Source organism: Nycticebus coucang, chromosome 3 (genome assembly GCF_027406575.1).
Source record: "Nycticebus coucang isolate mNycCou1 chromosome 3, mNycCou1.pri, whole genome shotgun sequence".
NCBI classification, from domain to species: Eukaryota; Metazoa; Chordata; class Mammalia; order Primates; family Lorisidae; genus Nycticebus; species Nycticebus coucang.
Window position 1 is genome coordinate 94,003,555 of NC_069782.1, and position 19,867 is coordinate 94,023,421.

The 19,867-nt window shown below is 39.7% G+C and overlaps 1 protein-coding gene and 1 pseudogene across 16 annotated transcripts in view; one reads left to right on the top strand and one right to left on the bottom strand.

Moving 5' to 3' along the window:
- USP54 (ubiquitin specific peptidase 54) overlaps positions 1–19,867 on the top strand; it is a 152,628-nt gene that overhangs the window by 70,179 nt on the left and 62,582 nt on the right. For 14 of the 16 annotated variants that reach the window (XM_053586091.1, XM_053586090.1, XM_053586086.1 and 11 more), the window contains exons 2-3: positions 1,870–1,970; positions 11,656–12,495. In XM_053586091.1, the coding sequence (XP_053442066.1) occupies positions 12,349–12,495 (147 nt within the window). In that variant the 5' untranslated portion in view covers positions 1,870–1,970; positions 11,656–12,348. The remainder of the gene's footprint in view (positions 1–1,869; positions 1,971–11,655; positions 12,496–19,867) is intronic. The other 2 variants (XM_053586080.1, XM_053586081.1) reach the window with 1 other exon arrangement.
- LOC128582321 (heterogeneous nuclear ribonucleoprotein A1-like) lies at positions 18,950–19,774 on the bottom strand (annotated as a pseudogene).

Genomic DNA, 19,867 nt, shown 5'->3' on the forward strand with positions numbered 1-19,867 from the left:
CTGTACCTTTAATTCTTTAAGTCTGCTACAGTAATTTTTTTTTTTTTTTTTGGAGACAGAGTCTCAGTCACTCTGGGGTAGAGTTTTGTGGCACTATAGCTCACAGTAACCTCAAAATCTTGGGGCGATCGTCTTGTCATAGCCTTCCAAGTATCTGGGGACTACTGGTGCCCACCATTGTGCCAGGCTAGTTATAGTAATTTGTTTTGATTGATAGTATAATTTTTCTGTTGCCCAGGTTGGTTTTGAACTCCTGGCCTCAAGCAAACCTCCTGGGAGCCTGGGACTCCTAATGTGCAGCAGTGGCCTTTTAATTCTGCAAGTCTCAATCTGAGTTGCGATCTTTTTAGTTTAGCCCTGTCTTTTGGCAGAATTACTACAGCGAACAAAGAATCCAAAATCCAAATGTGGACCAAACTTTGTATTTAGATCTATTTAGTGCTAACGAAATTTATACAAGGAGTAACATTATGTGTTACTTTGATTAATAAGATATAAATGTATTAGTAATACTAAATTCAAGGTAGCTTTTAAAATTATGTGTTTTCTTTCTTTTTTCTTTTTTTATGAGACAGATTCTCAAGCTGTCACCCCGGGTAGAGTGCATGGCGTCATAGCTCACAGCAACCTCCAACTCCTGGGCTCAAGCAATTCTCTTGCTTCTGCCTCCCAAGTAGCTGGGACTATAGGTGCCTGCTACAATGCCTGGCTATTTTTTTGGTTGCAGCCGTCATTGTTGTTTGGTGGGCCCAGGCTGGATTCGAACCTGCCAGCTCAGGTGTATGTGGCTGGCGCCTTAGCTGCTTGAGCCACAGGCGCTGAGCTGATTATGTGTTTTCTTAAATGACGTATACTATAAAGGTCCAGTTTCTGTTAACATGGTCAGGAGCAGATTCAGATTCTCTGAGGCCTAAATTTTATATAGTATAGGGGGCCCTCTTTAGGGAAAATATTATCATTATTTTTTGAGACAGAGTCTCACTATGTTGCCTTTGGTAGAGTGCTATGGCGTCACAGCTCACAGTAACTTCAAACTTTTGACCTTAAATGATTCTCTTGCCTCAGCCTCCCACGTAGCTGGGACTATAGGCGCCTGTCACAACACCCAGCTATTTTTTTTTTTTTTTTGAGACAGAATCTATGTTGCCCTCGGTAGAGTGCTGTGGCTTTATAGCTCACAGCAACCTCAAACTCTTGGGGTCAAGCCTCTCTGGTCTCAGTCTCCCAAGTAGCTGGGACTACAGGTGCCCTGGCTATTTTTAGAAATGGGATCTTACTCTTGCTCAGGCTGGTCTCAAACTCCTGAGCTCAAGCAGTGCACCCATCTCTACCTAGCCTCCCAAGTGCTAGGATTACAGGTGTAAGCCACTGCGCCCAGCCTGCCTGGCTATTTTTTAGAGACCGGGGTGGACAGGGTGTCTCACTTTTGCTCAGCCTGGTCTAGAACTCATGAGCTCAAGTGATCCACCAGCCTTGGCTTCCTAGAATGCTGGGATTATAGGTGTGAGCCACCACACCCAACCCATGGAAAAGGTTTTAGCCTGCTCACAGGAGGCTAGTGTTTTAAGATTGGGAACAATGGGACATATAACTCTATTACACAAGGATATAGGTAACAACATGACATGCTCCTTCCCAGTTTTGGCTTCTACCTTCCTAGAAGCTTACCTGATGTAAGGGATGACAAAATACTGCAGGCTGTTAGATTTAGTTAATGCCAGGAGGTAGGTAGTAATGATGATTAAATATAAGAATTTGAGAGTGAGCTTAGTAATGATGATTAAATATAAGAATTTGTGAGTGAGCTTATTTGGAATTCCTCAGAGTATGTCTGGCAATAGTAAATATAGGTCACTTTATCTTTTTCAGATTTGAGAGCAACACAGTAGTAAGATTCTGGTGTGATCTTTGTTCTTCCACCGGTGACTGATTGCTCAATAGTTTCGAGAGTTGGCCAGAAACTAGTAAATGTGAGTAAAGATGATGATATATTTTGGGCAAAAAAGACTTTGGGAATAAGCATAAACACTCTTTCTTTTTTTGAGACAGAGTCTAACTTTGTCGCCCTCAGTAGAATACTGTGGCATCAGAGCTCACAGCAACCTCCAGCTCTTGGGCTTAGGCGATTCTCTTGCTTCAGCCTCCCAAGTGGCTGGGACTACAGGCACCCGTCACAACGGCTGGCTATTTTTTTTGTTGTTGTTGCAGTTTGGTCAGGGCCAGGTTCAAACCTGCCACCGTTGGTATAAGGGGCCGGTGCCCTACTCACTGAGTCACAGGCCTTGCCCAAGCATAAATAATCTTAAAATGTTTATACTGAGCTAGGTGTGGTGGCTCACGCCTATAGTCCTAGCGCTGTGAGAGGCCGAGGCAGGTGGATTGCCTGAGCTCAGAGGTTCGAGACCAGTATGAGCAGCAGTGAGCCAGAGTAAGACCCCATCTCTACTAACATTAAAAACAGCCAGATGTTGTGGTGGGCGTCTGTAATCCCAGCTACTAGGGAGGCAACAGGACAGAGCATCGCCAGAGGAAGAATTGAAAAAAAGAAGAAAGAAAATGAACAACAACAACAACAAAAAAAAGAGTACTTCAAACGAAGGAGAATGATGAACAAACAAGCTGAATTAAAAATAAAAAAAAAATGTTTATACTGATAGTGAGGAATGCCTGAAGGTTTAATTCAGTCATATTAATGTAGGAATATCTTGCTTTTTAAAGTGAAGCAATTGTATGGAAAAGTTAAAAAATATATCTATATTTAGAATCTTTTAAATTAGAATCAATTTGTAAGTAGAAAGATGGATTATATGGCAACTTGCTGCAGCTGCCATGTAGCCTGATGTTTGTGTTTATATAGTCTAGAACTAGTCTCTGCAGGATGCTTTGAGTTCTTTGGTTGCTACTGCTACAAGGAGGAATAGACAATAGGCTATGAAGCAATTTTAATTTAAATTTGGGTGAATTTGTATATATAACTTAGTTGCCGTTATCAGGTGGTGGTTTTTGTTTTTTGAGATAGTCTTATCCTGTTGCCAGAACTAGAGTGCTGTGACATCATCAGAGCTTACTGTAATTTCAAAGCTGCTGAGCTCAAGTGACCCTTCTGAGTAGCTTGGACTGCAGATGTGTGCCACCAAGCCCAGCTAATTATTTATTTATTTATTTCTGAAGACAGGGTCTCATCATATTGCTCAGGGATGTCAAACTCCTGGTCTCAATCAGTCTTCTTCTTTTTTTTTTTTTTTTGTAGAGACAGAGTCTCACTCTATGGCCCTCGGTAGAGTGCTGTGGCCTCACACAGCTCACAGCAACCTCCAACTCCTGGGCCTAAGCGATTCTCTTGCCTCAGCCTCCCAAGTAGCTGGGACTATAGGCGCCCGCCACAACGCCCAGCTATTTTTTGGTTGCAGTTTGGCCGGGGCTGGGCTTGAACCCGCCACCCTTGGTACATGGGGCCGGCGCCTTACAAACTGAGCCACAGGCGCCGCCCTCAATCAGTCTTCTTGCTGTGGCCTCCCAAAGTACTAGGCTTACAGGCATGAATAATCATGTCTGACCCCAGGTGGCAGGTTTTTTGTTTGTTTGTTTGTTTGTTTTGAGACAGAGTCTCACTATGTCGCCCTTGGTAGAGTGCCATGGTGTCATAGCTCACGGCAACCTCAAACTCTTTTGATTCTCCTGACTCGGCCTCCCAAGTAGGTGGGACTATAAGTGCCTTCCACAACACTCAACTATTTTTTGACTATAGTTGTCATTGCTGTTTGGCAGGCCCGGGCTGGGCTTGAACCTGCCACCTCCAGTGTATGTGGCCGGCGCTGTAGCTGCTTGAGCTACAGGTGCCAAGCCTTGAGGTGACAGTTTTAATCATCATCTGATTGACATGAAAGCTAAGCAAGATTGGATATTGAAAATTGTATGTGTACAACTTTTTCAGAACAGATCGGCACTGTACAAATAATATATGCTTAGTAATTTTTTTTTAATCAGGTATCTAAGGGTATGACTCTTGGATGCATTTGTGGAGAACTACCTCGTTAGGATCTCATTAGCCCAAAGCTGTGTGACATTCTTTTTTTTTTGCATGAAGGGCATGATAGTTTATTTTAAAAAATTGTACCACACTGATCTTGATGACCAGCATACACCTGATAATGGCTTTTCTCTTAGGTATTAACATTGCAGTATCTTTGTATACCAAAATGTTTCAATAGGACCAAGAACGTTAGAGAATAAAGATCTTAGATGAACATGAACACTAATAATGCTGGTGTCCGCCCCCATACAATGTAAACCCCTTATGAAGCACTGTAATGTTACCTAGTTATAAAGAACGAAAGTTCTCTTACAAGTAGGCAGCATGGACTTATACTTCCTTGCACTTTCATGTTTAGTTTTATAATTTAAGTTATGTCTACCCTGGCTAAAGTACAATCATACAAGACACCTCAGATAATTTCCATGCTACCATTGCACAAGTTTACTGATTTTACTTTAAAAAAAAAAAATCAAACCATCAAAGTAAAGAGGCAAACAAAAGTGACTTCCAAATCATTTGAAAAACATAGTGCTTATTTGTCCAATACAGACTCAAACGTAAATGCTACATTTAAAATTTCCAAACGCGGGCGGCGCCTGTGGCTCAAGGAGTAGGGCGCTGGTCCCATATGCCAGAGGTGGCGGGTTCAAACCCAGCCCCGGCCAAAAAATAAATAAATAAATAAAAATAAAATAAAATTTCCAAACGTCTGCAATAAAATTAACATTTATATATGGGTTTTTTATAGAATTGTATTTTGCAATCAACAAGAGAAAGTTACTTTTTAAACAGCAATATGTTTGGTTACAGTTCCACGTATCTGTAGTAAAGACAAAGCCACAGGATGTTAAATCTGGCTCTAAGTAACCTAAGGTACAAAATTTTGACAAATATCAAAATTACGATAATCTGATCTTAAAAATTCAACCCATGAGATTACATTTGAGAGAATAAATGTGCTGTTGAGTAATTATTTCAATAGCCTTTTCTTTTTATGACTATCTACAAACTGACTCTTTTTTAAATCATTGTGACTCACCAGTATTTCAAACTGACTCCCCAGTATTTCAAACTGACCTCTTTTAAAGTGTTTATACTGACAGTGAGGAATGCTTGAAGTTCTAACTCAGTCACATTAATGTAGGAATATCTTGTTTTTTAAAGTGAAACAATTATATGCCACTGTGTATATATGTTTAGAATCATACTTTTAAATTAGAATCAGTTTATAAGTAGAAAGATGGGTTATGTGGCAAATAAAAGAACTATAATAAAATCTTGTGATAATTTGTCGCAGAATAATAATAGGAATTTGGATATAACACAGTTGGCTTCTGACCTCCATCTGTTTCTTATGCTCAGATGGGATGGGATAAAGTACCTTATTTTCTGGAATTAAAGAGGGACATAGAGGGAAGGAGGAGCCTAGAAACATTGGTATATTAGAAACATTAATTGTCCTTGAGATTAGAGAAAATTTATATAGGAGTTCAGAAATGGGAGAGATCCCTTCAACATTGTGGTAGTCATGGAAGGTTTCACAAAGAGTCTGAGTTGCATACAGAGGGGAGGAAGGGTACTGAACATCCCAAGTAGGTAAAACAATTAATAAGGACACAAAGATGGAAAAGCATTTTGGGAAATAGCAGGAGAAATATGGAAAAGGTAAGCTAAAAGTTAAGGTCAGATTGCATTATTGAGAATTAGGCTAAAAAGTTTGGACATTATTATGCAGGAGGGGCCTGGGAAAGTTTTGATACTTTGGAGCATGTTTTGTTGTTGTTTTGTTTTGTTTTTGAGATAGAGTCTCACTTTGTCACCCTCAAAGGAGTGCTGTGGTGTCATAGCTCATAGCAACTTCAAATTCTTGGGCTCAAGTGATCCTATTGTCTCAGCCTCCCAAGTAGCTGGGACTACAGGCGCCCTCCACAACTCCTGGCTATTTTTTTTGGGAGACCGGGTCTTGCTCTTTTTTTTTTTTTTTTGAGACAGAGTCTTACTTCATCCCCTGTCACCCCTGGTAGAGTGCTGTGATGTCATAGCTCACACACCTCAAACACTTGGGCTCAAGTGATCCTCTTGCCTCAGCTTCCTCTGGCCTTGGCTTCCCAAGTAGCTGGGACTACAGGCACCCACCACAATGTCCAGCTAATTTTAGAGACAAGGTCTCCCTCTGGCTCACGCTTGTCTTGAACTTGTGAGCTCAGGCGATCCACCCTCCTCGGTCTCATAGAGTGCTAGGATTACAGACATGAGCCACCACGCCCGGCCCTGTTGTTAAAATTTTACTGTGTTTCCTTTACCATGTGTTCTCTTTCTCTCTCTCTCTCCCCCTCCCCTCCACATGTTTACAGTTATGAGTCACTTAGGTAGGGAATACGTTCTGAGAAATACATTATTAGGCAGTTTCGTCATGGGAACATTATATGATGTACCTTATAGAATGTTCCTACATAAACCTAGACAGTGTAGTCTCCTACACTCCAGGTGATGTGATGTAGCTCATTGTTCCTGGGTTACAAACTTGCACAGTATGTTACTATACTGAGTAGTATAGACAGTTGTAACATGGTAGTAAATATTTGCACTTCTAAGGTAGAAAAGGTACAATATAAATATAGCGTAAAAGATAAAAAATGGTGCAACTTGGCTTAGTGCCATAGCTTAGTGGTTAGGGCACCAGCCACATACAGTGGGGCTGGTGGGTTCGAACCCGGCCTGGGCCAGCTAAAACAACAATGACAACTACAAGAAAGAAATAGCTGTACGTTGTAGTGGGTGCCTGTAGTCTCAGCTACTTAGGAGGTTGAGGCAAGAGAATCACTTGAGCCCAAGAGTTTGAGGTTGCTGTGAGCTGTGACATCATGGCACTCTACCGAGGGTGACATAGTGAGGCTCTGACTCAAAAAAAAAAAAGGTGCACCTGTATAGGGTACTTAATAATGGAGCTTACAAAGCTGGAAGTTGCTGTGGGGGGGTCAGTGAGTGAGTGAGTGGTGAATAAGTGTGAAGGCCTAGGTATAACTATATACTACTTTGGGCTTTATAAATGTTATATACTAAATTTAATTTTTTTTTTTTTTTTTTTTAAAGAGATGAGCTTTCACTATGTTGCCCAAGCTGTCCTTGAACTTCTGGGCTGAAGTTGTCCTCTTGAGTAGCTGAGACCACAGCCTAATGCCACCACATCCAGCAAACGTTTTTTTTTTGCTACTTTTGGCTGGGGCTGGATTTGAACCCACCACCTCTGGCATATGGCGCCAGTGCCCTACTCCTTTGAGCCACAGACACTGTCCCCAGCAAACTTTTAATTTTTTTCTTTTCTTTCTTTTTTTTTTATAGGTGCCCTGTGCCACTGGCTAATTTTTCTATTTTTAGTAGAGATGGGGTATTGCCCTTGGTCAGGCTGGTCTCAAAGTCCTGAGGTCAAGGGATCTTCTCACCTCAGCTTCTCAGAGTGCTAGAATTATAGGTGTGAGCTATAGCATCTGGCTAACTTTTAATTTTTTTTTTAAATTTTTGACTCTTCTTTAATTTTTATATTTATTTTATTTTATTTCATTTTATTTTTTTGAGACAGAGTCTCACTTTGTTGTCCTCGGTGGAGTGCTATGGCATCACAGCTTACAGCAACCTCCAACTCTTGAGCTTAAGCGATTCTCTTGCCTCAGCCTTCCAAGTAGCTGGGACTATAGGCGCCCGCCACAACACCCAGCTAAAATTTTGACTCTTCTAACAACACTTAGCCTAAAACACAAATACTGTGTAACTGAAAAAAAAAAAAATCTTTTTTTATATCCTTATTTTATAAACTTTTTTCTATTTTTAATTTTTTTAAAGTTTTACTTTTTAGACTTTTTTGTTAAAAAGTGAAGCACAGGCTAGTTACAGGATGCCAAGAAGGAAGGCTAGGAGTTTGAAACCAGCTCAGGCAACATAGTAAGACCCCATTTCTAGAAAATAAAACTAGCCAGGTACAGTGGCAAGTTCCTGTAGTCCCAGCTACACAGGAGGCTAAGGTGGGAAGATCACTTGAGGCCAGTGGTTTGAGCTGTAGTGACTTATGATTGTGCTACTGTACTCCAGCCTGGGCAAGAAAGCAAGACCCTATATCTAAAAAACAAACAAACAAAAACTAAGACACAAACACATAACATTAGCCCAGGCCTACCCAAGGTCGGAATCATCAATATTATAGTCTTCCACCTCTACATCTTATCTCAGTGTAAGATCTTCAGGGGGCAATAACACACATGCAGCTGTCATATATGATAATGATAATAATACCTTCTAGAATATCTCAAAAGGACCTGCCTGAGGCTGTTTTACAGTTAACACTTTTTTTTTTTGAGACAGAGTCTCACTATGTCACCCTCGGTAGAGTGCTGTGGCATCACAGCTCACAACAACCTCAAACTCTTGGGCTTAAGCAATTCTCTAACCTCAGCCTCCCTAGTAACTGGGACTACAGGTGCCCACCACAAAGCCCAGCTATTTTTTGGTTGTAGTTGGCCTGGGCTAGATCGAATCCGCAGGCTCCACTGTATGTGGCTGGTGCCCTAGCCTCTGAGCTACAGGTGCCGAGCCTAGTTAACACTATTTTTGTACATAGAAGAAGCATACTCTAAAATAATTACAGGAAGCAAGTAAATACACAAAACAGTAACATAGTTGTTTATTATCAAGTATTATATACTACACATAACTAGTATACTTTTATACAACTGGCAGCACAGTAGGTTTGTTTATACCAATATCACCACAAACATATGAGTAATGTGTTGTACTATGACTTTAAGATGGCTGCCACATCACTGGCTGCCACATAATGAATTTTTCAGCTTCATTATAATCTTATGGGACCACAGTTGTATATCTGTTGTTGATTGAAATCTTATGCAGTGCTTATATAGTATTTATATACATATATGTAGTTTATATAGTATACATATATGTAGTTTTTTTCCTTCTGAACCATTTGAGAGTAAGTTGTAGACATTATGCCCTTTTACACCAAAATATTGCAGTGTTGCCAAGAAATTCTTTATCTTAGCTGGGCAAAGTGGCTCACAGCTTGAGTTCTGGAGTTCAAAACCAGCCTGAGCAAGAGCAAGGTCCTATCTCTACTAAAAAAAATAGAAAAACTAGCTGGGCCTGGTGGTGGGTGCCTGCAGTCCCAGCCTCTTGGAAGGCTGAGGCAGGAAGATCTCTTGAGCCTGAGAGCTTGAGGTTGTTATGAGCTGTGATGCCCAGGTACTCTGCCCAGGGTGAAAGTGACACTCTGTTAAAAAAAAAAAAAATTCCTTTTCTTTTAAATAACAGGTGAGACATTGGAACCACATAGATAGAATTAAGATTTTCTTTTTCACACATCTTCAGTAGGTGGCACTGGAGAAGGATTATGTTGTTTGATGCTGGACCTATAACTTAAGTGAGAGTTTTTATTACTGCTAGATGTCTTTTTTTTTTTTCCGTTTGGTTTTTATTTTATTTTTATTTATTTATTTAATTAATTAATTAATTTTTTTTTTTGGTTTTTGGCCAGGGCTGGGTTTGAACCCGCCACCTCCGGCATATGGGACCGGCGCCCTACTCCTTGAGCCACAGGCGCCGCCCATCTGTAGGTCAGTTTTCTTTTCTTTTTTTTTTTTTGTGTGTGTGTGGTTTTTGGCCAGGGCTGGGTTTGAACCCACCACCTCTGGCATATGGGACCAGTGCCCTACTCCTTGAGCCACAGGCGCCGCCCTGTTACTGCTAGATGTCTTATTCTTTTTGGCTTTCACCTCCAGTTCCTGATACACCTAGAGCAGGTGTGAGAACTTACTGCTTTACCCTACATAATACTGCCATTTAGAGCCTGGGAATCTTTTTTCTGCTACTGCCTTTTTCTCCCTTTGTTCCCTGTACAGGGACTCAGGCACAGGGCAGCCTGAGTTTCAGTAAGCTCCTAATGTGGATATCGGAAACTCCACCTGTTCGCCAAGTCCTTTTGGCTATGAGCAAAGTGGAGGCTTGGTACTTGTCATTCTTTTGTAGCAGTTGAGCTGTAGGAATGCTGAAAGGCTTGTGGGAAGTTGCTTTGTGGCCTCAAGTGTGCATGAGGGTGTATGTAGAGAAGTGAGGGTCTTGTAGTCTGTGTGGGAGGTTTGGGTTCCTTCCTAGTGTCATGTTTAATTATCAGGCAGTATTTACTGAGTACCTCCTTATAACTACAACTGTGATAGGAGCTTTTGGAATACAGTAATAAAATACATAATTAAGTCCCAGTGTAATAGTCAAACAATTCTAGTTCTGCCACTTACCATCTTTGAAGGGACAAGTTAATGTCTTTAAGCCTCTTTATTTTTTTGTAAAATGGAACCATTAATACTTACCTGATTTAGGGCTGTTATGAAGATTTAATAAAGAATGTTAAGTATAGTGTTTTGCACATGCCTGACACTAGTTACTATTTCATTTCAGGTTGCCATAGTCAAGATTTATGGCAGATACCATATAAACAGAGAATAATAAAAGCAGAGAATAATACAGCAGTATAATGTATAATCAGATACTTTAATTATGACATGTAGATTATAAATAGTCTGGGAATTTAGAGAAGGGAAAGAACGTTCTTGTGCAACCATTTAATATTCCTGTGCCTCAGTTTTTCCACTGGATACACTGTGGGTATTGCTAGGTGATCTCCCCAAGAATGATTAAGATGTTAAAGCATTTTGCTTTTTTTAGGTTGTGTATATGATGGCTGGAAGGAAGGGAGAAGTTGAAGGAACTGTTGGAAACCAAATTTAGCACTTAACAGTCTTACTTTTTCCTTATGTGGACATGGCAGCTTATAGGAAAACTTAAAGCTGGAGATTATGTGCTTTTCTTCCAGGGAAGGTGCTTGCTTTGATACTACTCCCTGTTGCCTCACTGGCATTTTAATTAGTTGAAAATTAAAGTTGGTCAATGGATCACCTCTGATTGTGACCCCCTTGGATATAATCTGAGGATTAAGTGATTTGTAACCCACATTATCCTTCTGATCATCTGGCACAAACCAAACAAACAGGGCAGGAGAAGATTGTTTTCTTGGATTAGGTGTTAAGGACATGTGGGTTACTCACCATCAGTGTTTTTCTGAGATGGGACATCTTTACTCAGAACTGAGTACAGATTGCTAATTTGGCCCTTCTACCTTTAAACAGGTTTTCAGAACCATACAAATAGAAAACACTTTTTAAAAAGTCCTTTATTCACAACATCCAAAAGAAACTGTTTCAATTTTTAGTTTGGTGTATGTATATTTGGTGATTTTTCTTTGGTTAAAAGTTTGTATTTGATTTTTATTTCTCTCTAGATCAACTTTCTTCTTCTTCAAGAAAATTTTAGAAAAGTTTTCCCTGAAAGTAAAGTGCTCATATCCTTTTTTTTTTTTTGGCCTGTCTAGTTTGAGGAGTGTTTCTCTTTTTTTGTTGTTGTTATAGTGTTTTTCTTTTTTTGGTATTGTTTGCCAGGGTTTCAAGTTTATAGTGAGAGGTGAGGCAACGTTGATCTTGGCAGAACAGTGCAAAGCCGGTAGAGTCATTAAGTGACGCAAGCTTTTGACTTTTTTTTTTTTTTTCTTTCTGTTAAAGCTCTCTGACACAGCTGGCTATTCTAGTCCCAGAAGAAAAGAGAAGAGACTTTCCAAAGATCTGGATGGAACGATAGAAGTTTGGGGCAGGTTAAAAAGAAGCTGCAATAACCACAAAAACTTCAGATAATTCAAACAAGCTTCTTGGCTCTATGGAATCTTTCTCAGTTGTTCAGAACTTGAATTTTTATTACAGAGGATGATGGGACAAGGGAATAGTGGTCAAGGAAAGTTATGTTGGATTTCTGCTTATCTGTCTGTATCTCCTTCCAATTGGAAAAATCTTCAGTCCACAAAAAGCATTATCAACAAGACTGAAGAACACATCTTACCCTGATCCTGGATGCTGTTGGCATTCAGGATTGAATCCACTTCAGGACTTTCTGGACACAGTTCAAGAAAAATAGAAGGAAGCAATACTTACGGATTTCTCTGTCTGCATTAGTCCTGTGCTGTGTTACATTTTGGGTTTTGTTTGGAACAAATGAGAGATGGCTCTGTCATCTGGATCTAAGAGGAAATCTTGAGTCCCTTGAGCGACATGTATGATGTTTAGAAGGCATTAAACTCAAGTCTTTCAGCATAAATTCACTAAATTCTGGATTGTCTTTATTTTGAGAACTCAGTAGACAAAAATTTCCTACCAAAAAGATACAAAACTTTTGCTGTGTTTTTGGGTTAAATGTGAACAATAATGTCTTGGAAGAGAAATTATTTTTCAGGGGGCCGTGGTAGTGTCCAAGGGATGTTTGCACCTCGAAGCTCAACCTCCATAGCCCCCAGCAAAGGCCTCAGCAATGAGCCAGGGCAAAACAGCTGCTTCCTCAACAGTGCCCTGCAGGTAAGGGTAATTTCTTTCTTTTTAGTGAGCTTTGGCTTTTAGTTGCTAATGCTGTATTTCTGATAACTCAATTTTAAATATTATACTTGGCAGTCTCTGTTTGGGGTCCGTAACTTGAGATCATTTTTTAAGTTTATCTGTATGATCGTAGGCGAATCATTTCTCTTTGAATCTCAATTACCTCATTTGTAAAAAGGAGGATTAATGATAATAAGAGGAATAAATAATAACTATTATTTATCTGCCTATGAGGATTTACTGGGTGATCTTCCCATTATTTCCTGAACTGTTTCCTTTTTTATCTTTTACGACCAATGTGTCTTATCACCCTAGTTGCTTTTCTCTCTTATAGAAAGCAAAATTCTTTCCACAAGTGAAAGACTTTCAGGTATGTTGTTCCTGTCTCATAATATTCAGGCTCTGAACCCACACAATGAATGGAATCCAGTGTTTGTCCACTTCTTCATCTTCTCTGAGTGTTCTCTTTTTATTGTTATTATTATTTTTTATTAAATCATAACTTTGTACAATGATGTGTTTATGGGGGTTCAGGGTACTGCTTCGATATACAATGTGAAATGCTTACATTGAACTAAGTAACACATCCATCACAATTATACTCATTTATTAATAGTTTTGAAATTTATAATTGCATCATGCACATTAGGTGAGGTCCCCCTCTGAGCTCTCTTGTATTGGTTCATGATTGATGTCTAGTCAGATATGCTTGAACAGAGCTAGTGTAAAGTAAATTCCTTTAAGGTGATTATCTACCCTAGATTTTTTTCTTTTCTTTTCTTTCTTTCTTTCTTTTTATTTTATTTTATTTTATTTTTTTGAGGCAGAGTCTGAAGCTGTCATCCTGGGTAGAATGCTGTGGCATCATAGCTCACAGCAACCTCAAACTCTTGGCCTTAAGTGATCCTCTTGCCTCAGTTTTTCTATTTTTAGTAGAGACAGGGTCTTGCTTTTGCTCAGGCTGGTCTTGAACTCTAGGACTGCAGGTGTGAGCACCATGCCTGGCCCCCTAGATTTTTTCCTTTTGTCGTTGGTTTGGTATTTTGCTGGTCTCAGAATCCCGAAGTTTCCAGTCTGTCTGTCTGTTCTACCTAATCAAGCCCATAGAATTAGGTTCATCCCACTTGGCCTAACTTTCAAGTAATTACTTTCCCCTCTTTTCTGCTTTTTGGGGTAAAAGTAAATGAAATTTGCCACCCAAGATAATTATACTTGGGTAAAATATTAGCTTGACTTGCTTCTCAGTTGTAATGAGAAAATGAGTTGCTATGAGAGAAGAAAAGATAATTGGTATAAAGAACATTGGACTTGGGAATTAGGAGACCTGAATTCTAGTTTTAGCCTTCTCTGTGACCTTGTACAGGTAACAGTGTCTGAGTTTCCTCATTCATAATATAAGAATCTTGCTAAGTTTTTCTATGTAATAAAAATGTTCAGCCAGATGAAGTGGCTCACACCTGTAATCCTAGTACTCCGGGAGGCTGAGGTGGGAGGATAGTTTGAGGTCAGGAGTTGATGAGCAGTCTAAGCAAGAGAAAGACTGTCTCTGTTAAAAATAGAAAATGTGGTCTGTAGTCTCAGGTACTCCAGAGGCCGAGTCAGGAGGATTGCTTGAGCCCAGGAGTTGGAGGTCGCAGTGAGCTTTGATGATGCCACTGTACTCTATCTCAGGTGACAAAGCAAGACTCTTTATCAAAAAGGAAAAAAAAAAAAGAAAGAAAGGAGAAAACAGGGTGGCGCCTGCGGCTCAGTGGGTAGGCTGCCGGCCCCATATACCGAGGTTGGCGTTTTCAAACCTGGCCCCCGCTGAACTGCAACAAAAAAATAGCCAGGTGTTGTGGCAGGCGCCTGTAGTCCCAGATACTCGGGAGGCTGAGGCAAGAGAATTCCTAAGCCCGGGAGTTGGAGGTTGCTGTGAGCTGTATGACGCCACGACACTTTACCGAGGGTGATAAAGTGAGACTCTGTCTCTAAAAAAAAAAGAAAAAGAAAGGAAAAAACAAAGAAAAAAGAAGTGGCATGGTGGGGTAGGCATGTAAGTCCCAGCTACTTAGGAGGCTACTTGAGTCCAGACGTTAGAGGCTGTGATAAGTCATGATCACACCACTGCACAAAGACCCTGTCTCTTTAATAATGAAACAAACAAATAAAAAACTTTTAGAGTGTGTATCGTGAGACATAAGTAAGAAGAAGCTCCAGATGTGTGCTATGATCTGGAGCTCCAGAAGTAGTGCTTTTCACATTTAGATTTTACTTAGTATCTTCTTCTGTTCTAGGATCCTATCCAGGTTAGAATGTTTATGTTTACTGTCATTTGATAATTTCTTACAATGTTCTTGTTTTTGATGACTTCGAAAAGTTCTAAGGAATACTGAGCAAGTATTTTATAGGACCCCCTTTATTGGAATTTTTGATGTTTTTCTCACGATTAGACTGGGGTAATGGGTTTTGGAGAGGAAGACAACAAAAGTAAAGTACCCAAGTACCATTAAGGGTGTGTACTATGACCATGATTTATCGCTGTTGATATAATTATTTTTATGGAGGAAAGTGCCAAAAACTGAGAATTCTATTGAAGACAAAATTCTACAGCATCTATATTCATTAGTGAAATTGGTCTAAAGTTCTCCTTTTTAGGAGAATATAGATGCAAAAATTCTCAACAAAATCCTAGCCAATAGATTATAGCTTATCGGCAAAAAAGTCATACCTCATGATCAAGTAGGTTTCATCCCAGGGATGCAAGGCTGGTTTAATATACGTAAATTCATAAACATTATTCACCATATCAACAGAAGCAAAAACAAAGCCTAAATGATCCTCTAAATAGATGCAGAAAAAGCATTTGGTAAAATCCAGCATCCTTTTCTAATTAGAACACTGAAGAGTTTACGTATAGATGGCACATTTCTTAAACTGATTGAAGCTATCTATGACAAACCCACAGCTAATATTTTACTGAATGAAGTTAAACTGAAAGCTTTTCCACTTAGCACTGGAATCAGACAAGGTTGTCTTCTGTCACCATTACTATTCAACATAGTGCTGGAAGTTCTAGCCAATACAATTAGGCAAGACAAGAAAATAAAGGGCATCGAAATGGGAGCAGAGGAGGTCAAACTCTCCCTCTTTGCTGATGGTATGATTTTACACTTAGAGAACCCCAAAGACTCAACCACAAGACTCTTGGAAGAGAGTCTGTGGTGATGGAAGTCATAAAAAAATACAGTAATGTCCCAGGATATAAAATCAGTGTCCACAAATCAGTTGCCTTTGTATACACCAATAACAGCCAAGATGAGAGGCTAATTAAGGACACAAATCCCTTCACCATAGCCCCAAAGAAAATGAAATACCGGGTGGCGCCTGTGGCTCAGTGAGTAGGGCGTCGGCCCCATATGCCAAGGGTGGTGGGTTCAAACCCAGCCCCGGCCAAACTGCAACCAAAAAATAGCCGGGTGTTGTGGCGGGCACCTGTAGTCCCAGCTGCTCGGGAGGCTGAGGCAAGAGAATCGCGTAAGCCCAAGAGTTAGAGGTTGCTGTGAGCTGTGTGACGCCACGGCACTCTACCAGAGGACAGTACAGTGAGACTCTGTCTCTACAAAAAAAAAAAAAGAAAATGAAATACCTAGGAATATACCTAACAAAAGAGGTGAAGGACCTCTATAAAGAAAATTATGAAACCCTAAGAAAGGAAATAGCAGAGGAATTTAACAAATGGAAGAACATACCATGCTCATGGCTGGAAGAATCAACATTGTTAAAATGTCTATACTTCCCAGAGCAATCTAAAGATTCAACGCCATCCCTATTAAAATACCAACATCCTATTTTCAAGACTTGGAAAAAAATGATTCTGCGTTTTGTATGGAACCAGAAAAAACCCCGTATAGCTAAGGCGTTCTTAGTAATAAAAACAAAGCCGGGGGCATCACCATACCAGATTTTAGGCTATACTACAAGGCCACAGTGGTCAAGATAGCATGGTACTGGCACAAAAATAGAGACATAGACATTTGGAATTGAATAGAAAACCAGGAAATGAAACTAACAACTTAAAAGCACATAATCTTCGATAAACTAAACAAGAACATACACTGGGGGAAAGACTCCCTATTCAATAAATGGTGCTGGGAGAACTGGATATCTGTATGTAAAAGATTAAAACTGGACTCACACCTTTCTCCACTCAGAAAAATTGATTCAGTAATCCTCAAAGAAAGCATAGGAAAAACACTGGAAGATATGGGCCTGGGGAAAGACTTTATGAAGAAGACTGCTATGGCAATTGCAACAACAAAAATAAACAAATGGGATTTAATTAAACTGAAAAGCTTCTGTACAGCTAAGGAGACAACAACCAAAGCAAATAGACAACCTACCCAATGGGAAAGGATATTTGCATAGTTTGAATCAGACAAAAGCTTAATAACTAGGATCTATAGAGAACTTAAATTAATCCACATGAAAAAAGCCAACAACCCCATACATCAATGAGGAAGAGAGATGAACAGAATCTTCTCTAAAGAAGACAGACAAATGGCTAGCAAACATATGAGAAAATGTTCATCATCCCTAATTAGTAGAGAAATACAAATTAAAACCACCCTGAGATATAACGTAACCCCAGCGAGAATGGCCCATATCACAAAATCTCAAAACTGCAAATGCTGGCATGGATGTGGAGAGAAAGGAACACTTTTTTTTTTATTATTTTTTTAAAATTATTTATTAAATCATAACTTTGTACATTGATGCATTTATGGGGTACAGGGTACTGCTTCTATATACAATGTTAAATGTTTACACTGAACTAAGTAACACATCCATCACAATTATACCCATTTCTTTTTTTTTTTTTTTTTTTTTGTTGCAATTTGGCTGGGGCTGGGTTTGAACCCGTCACCCTCGGTATATGGGGCCGGCACCCTACTCACTGAGCCACAGGAACCACCCTATACTCATTTCTTAAGGAACACTTTTTTTTTTTTTTCCTGTAGTAGACCTCAGAGTTATAGGGTTTAATCAGAAAAGGAACACTTTTACACTGCTGGTGGGACTGCAAACTAATATAACCTTTTTGAAAGAAAGTATGGAGAAACCTCAAAGAACTCAACCTAGACTGCCCGTTTGATCCTGCAATCCCATTACTGGGCATCTATCCAGAAGGAAAAAAGCCCCACCTTTTATTATAAAGACACTTGTACTAGACTGTTTATTGCAGGTCAATTTATAATCGCTAAAAGGTGGAAACAGCCTAAATGCCCCTCAACCCAGGAATGGATTGGCAAGCTGTAGTATGGAATACTATTCAGCCATTTTTAAAAAATGGAGATTTTGCAGCATTTGTATTAACCTGGATGGAGCTGGAACACATTATTCTTAGTGAAGCATCACAGGAATGGAGAAGCGTGAATCCTATGTATGCAACTTTGATATGAGGACAGTTAATGGCAATTGATGACATGGTGGGGGTGGGGGAAGGGGAGAGCAGACAGAAAAGGAGGGAGGGGTGAGGGAATGGAATAAAAAAAAGAAAAGAAAAGAAAATAGTGACTAATTCTCATACAAATTGGATTTAATTTTGTCCAAAATACATTATTTGAACAATAATTTTTAATTCAACTTGTTAATATGTTGTTTAGGATATTGCATCCTCATTTATAAGTGAAATATGTTTGTAATTTCCCTTTATAATAATGTATTTTTTCCAATTTTTTTCAAGAGAATTAAATTGTTTATTGATTACACGTGATAATGGTAGATACACAAGCTTCACTCTCATCTGTAATTTTATCTGGTACCATTATTCAATTTGATATTTTACATAGGATATGCCAATAATCACCTTTATAACCAATAATTCCATGATTTTCCTTGGATGACCCCTTTAAATGGTGAGCTTCAGGTCACAACAGTCAGTTCAATTACATCAAGGTTTCTGAAGACAATGGCTTCTTCACCCAAGTAGGTTGTAAATGAATTTCAGATAGAACTTGCCATCACTCTGAAGGAATTCTAGCTTCACACTTTTGGAAAGTTTACCAAAATGGCTTCAGAGTAGAATAACTTTACATAGCACAATTTAAAAAAAAGACACATTTATTCAGCATTATGATCAGACTATTACATTTAGCAATCAACAGCATGGGTGCAAAAAACAAAAAACAAAAAACTACATTAAAACCCTTTGTTGGAATGCTTTACACTTTCCACAGAACAGAAACTAAAATAACCTGTTATACAATTAGTCATAAATACAGTCCTTGAGTTTTTTGCCCATACACATAAGTATTGTCTAAAACATGTCTTCTTTGTAGCAGCTAGGCCCTGCCACCATTGTACTTGGCTCAGTTCACAAGTCTGTTGTAACCTGTAGCTTCCCTGTTACTTTTCTGGCTGTCCTCTCCTGTTAAGCTTTGTTTCATGGGAATAATTAAAACCTTCTATCACTGCCATAGCTACTGCTGCTACTGGAACCACCATAACCTTGGTTTTGTGGTTTGGCAAAGTATTGGCCGCCACCCTTAAGGGCCAGAGCTTCTGCCTCCAAAATTTCCTCCCTTCATGGGTCCAAAATTTGATGACTGATTGTTGTAATTGCCAAAATTATTGTAACTTCCACCACCTCCAAATTGCTTCCATCATTACCAAACCTGTTGTAGCCATCCCCACGGCCACCTTATCCACCACCACCACGGCTGCCACCAAAGCCACCACAATCATTGAAGTTTTCTCCACGACCAAAGTTGTCATTTCCACCAAAACCACCTCCACGACCCCCCCCAAAGTTTCCAGAACCACTTCGACCTCTTTGGCTGGACAAAGCACTAGCCATCTCTTGCTTTGACAGGGCTTTCCTTACTTCACAGTTGTGCCCATTCACAGTATGGTATTTCTGAATGACAATCTTATCCACAGAATCATGGTCATCAAACGTAACAATGGCAAAACCCGTCTTCTCGCCACTGCCTCGGTCAGTCATGATTTCAATCACTTCAGTTTTCCCGTACTGTTTAACATAGTCTCTTAAGTGATGTTCTTCAGTATCTTCTTTAATGTCACCAACAAAGATCTTTTTTTTCACAGTTAAGTGGGCACGAGGTCTTTGAGAATCTTCTCTGGAAACAGCTCTCTTTGGTTCCACGACTCTTCCATCCACTTTGTGTGGCCTTGCATTCATTGCTGCATCCACCTCCTGCACGGTGGTGTATGTGACAAACCCGAAGCCCCTGGAGCGCTTGGTGTTTAGATCGCTCATTACCACGCAGTCTGTGAGCGTTCCCCATTGCTCAAAATGGCTCCTCAGACTCATCAGTTGTTTCCAAGCTCAACCCTCCAATGAATAGCTTCC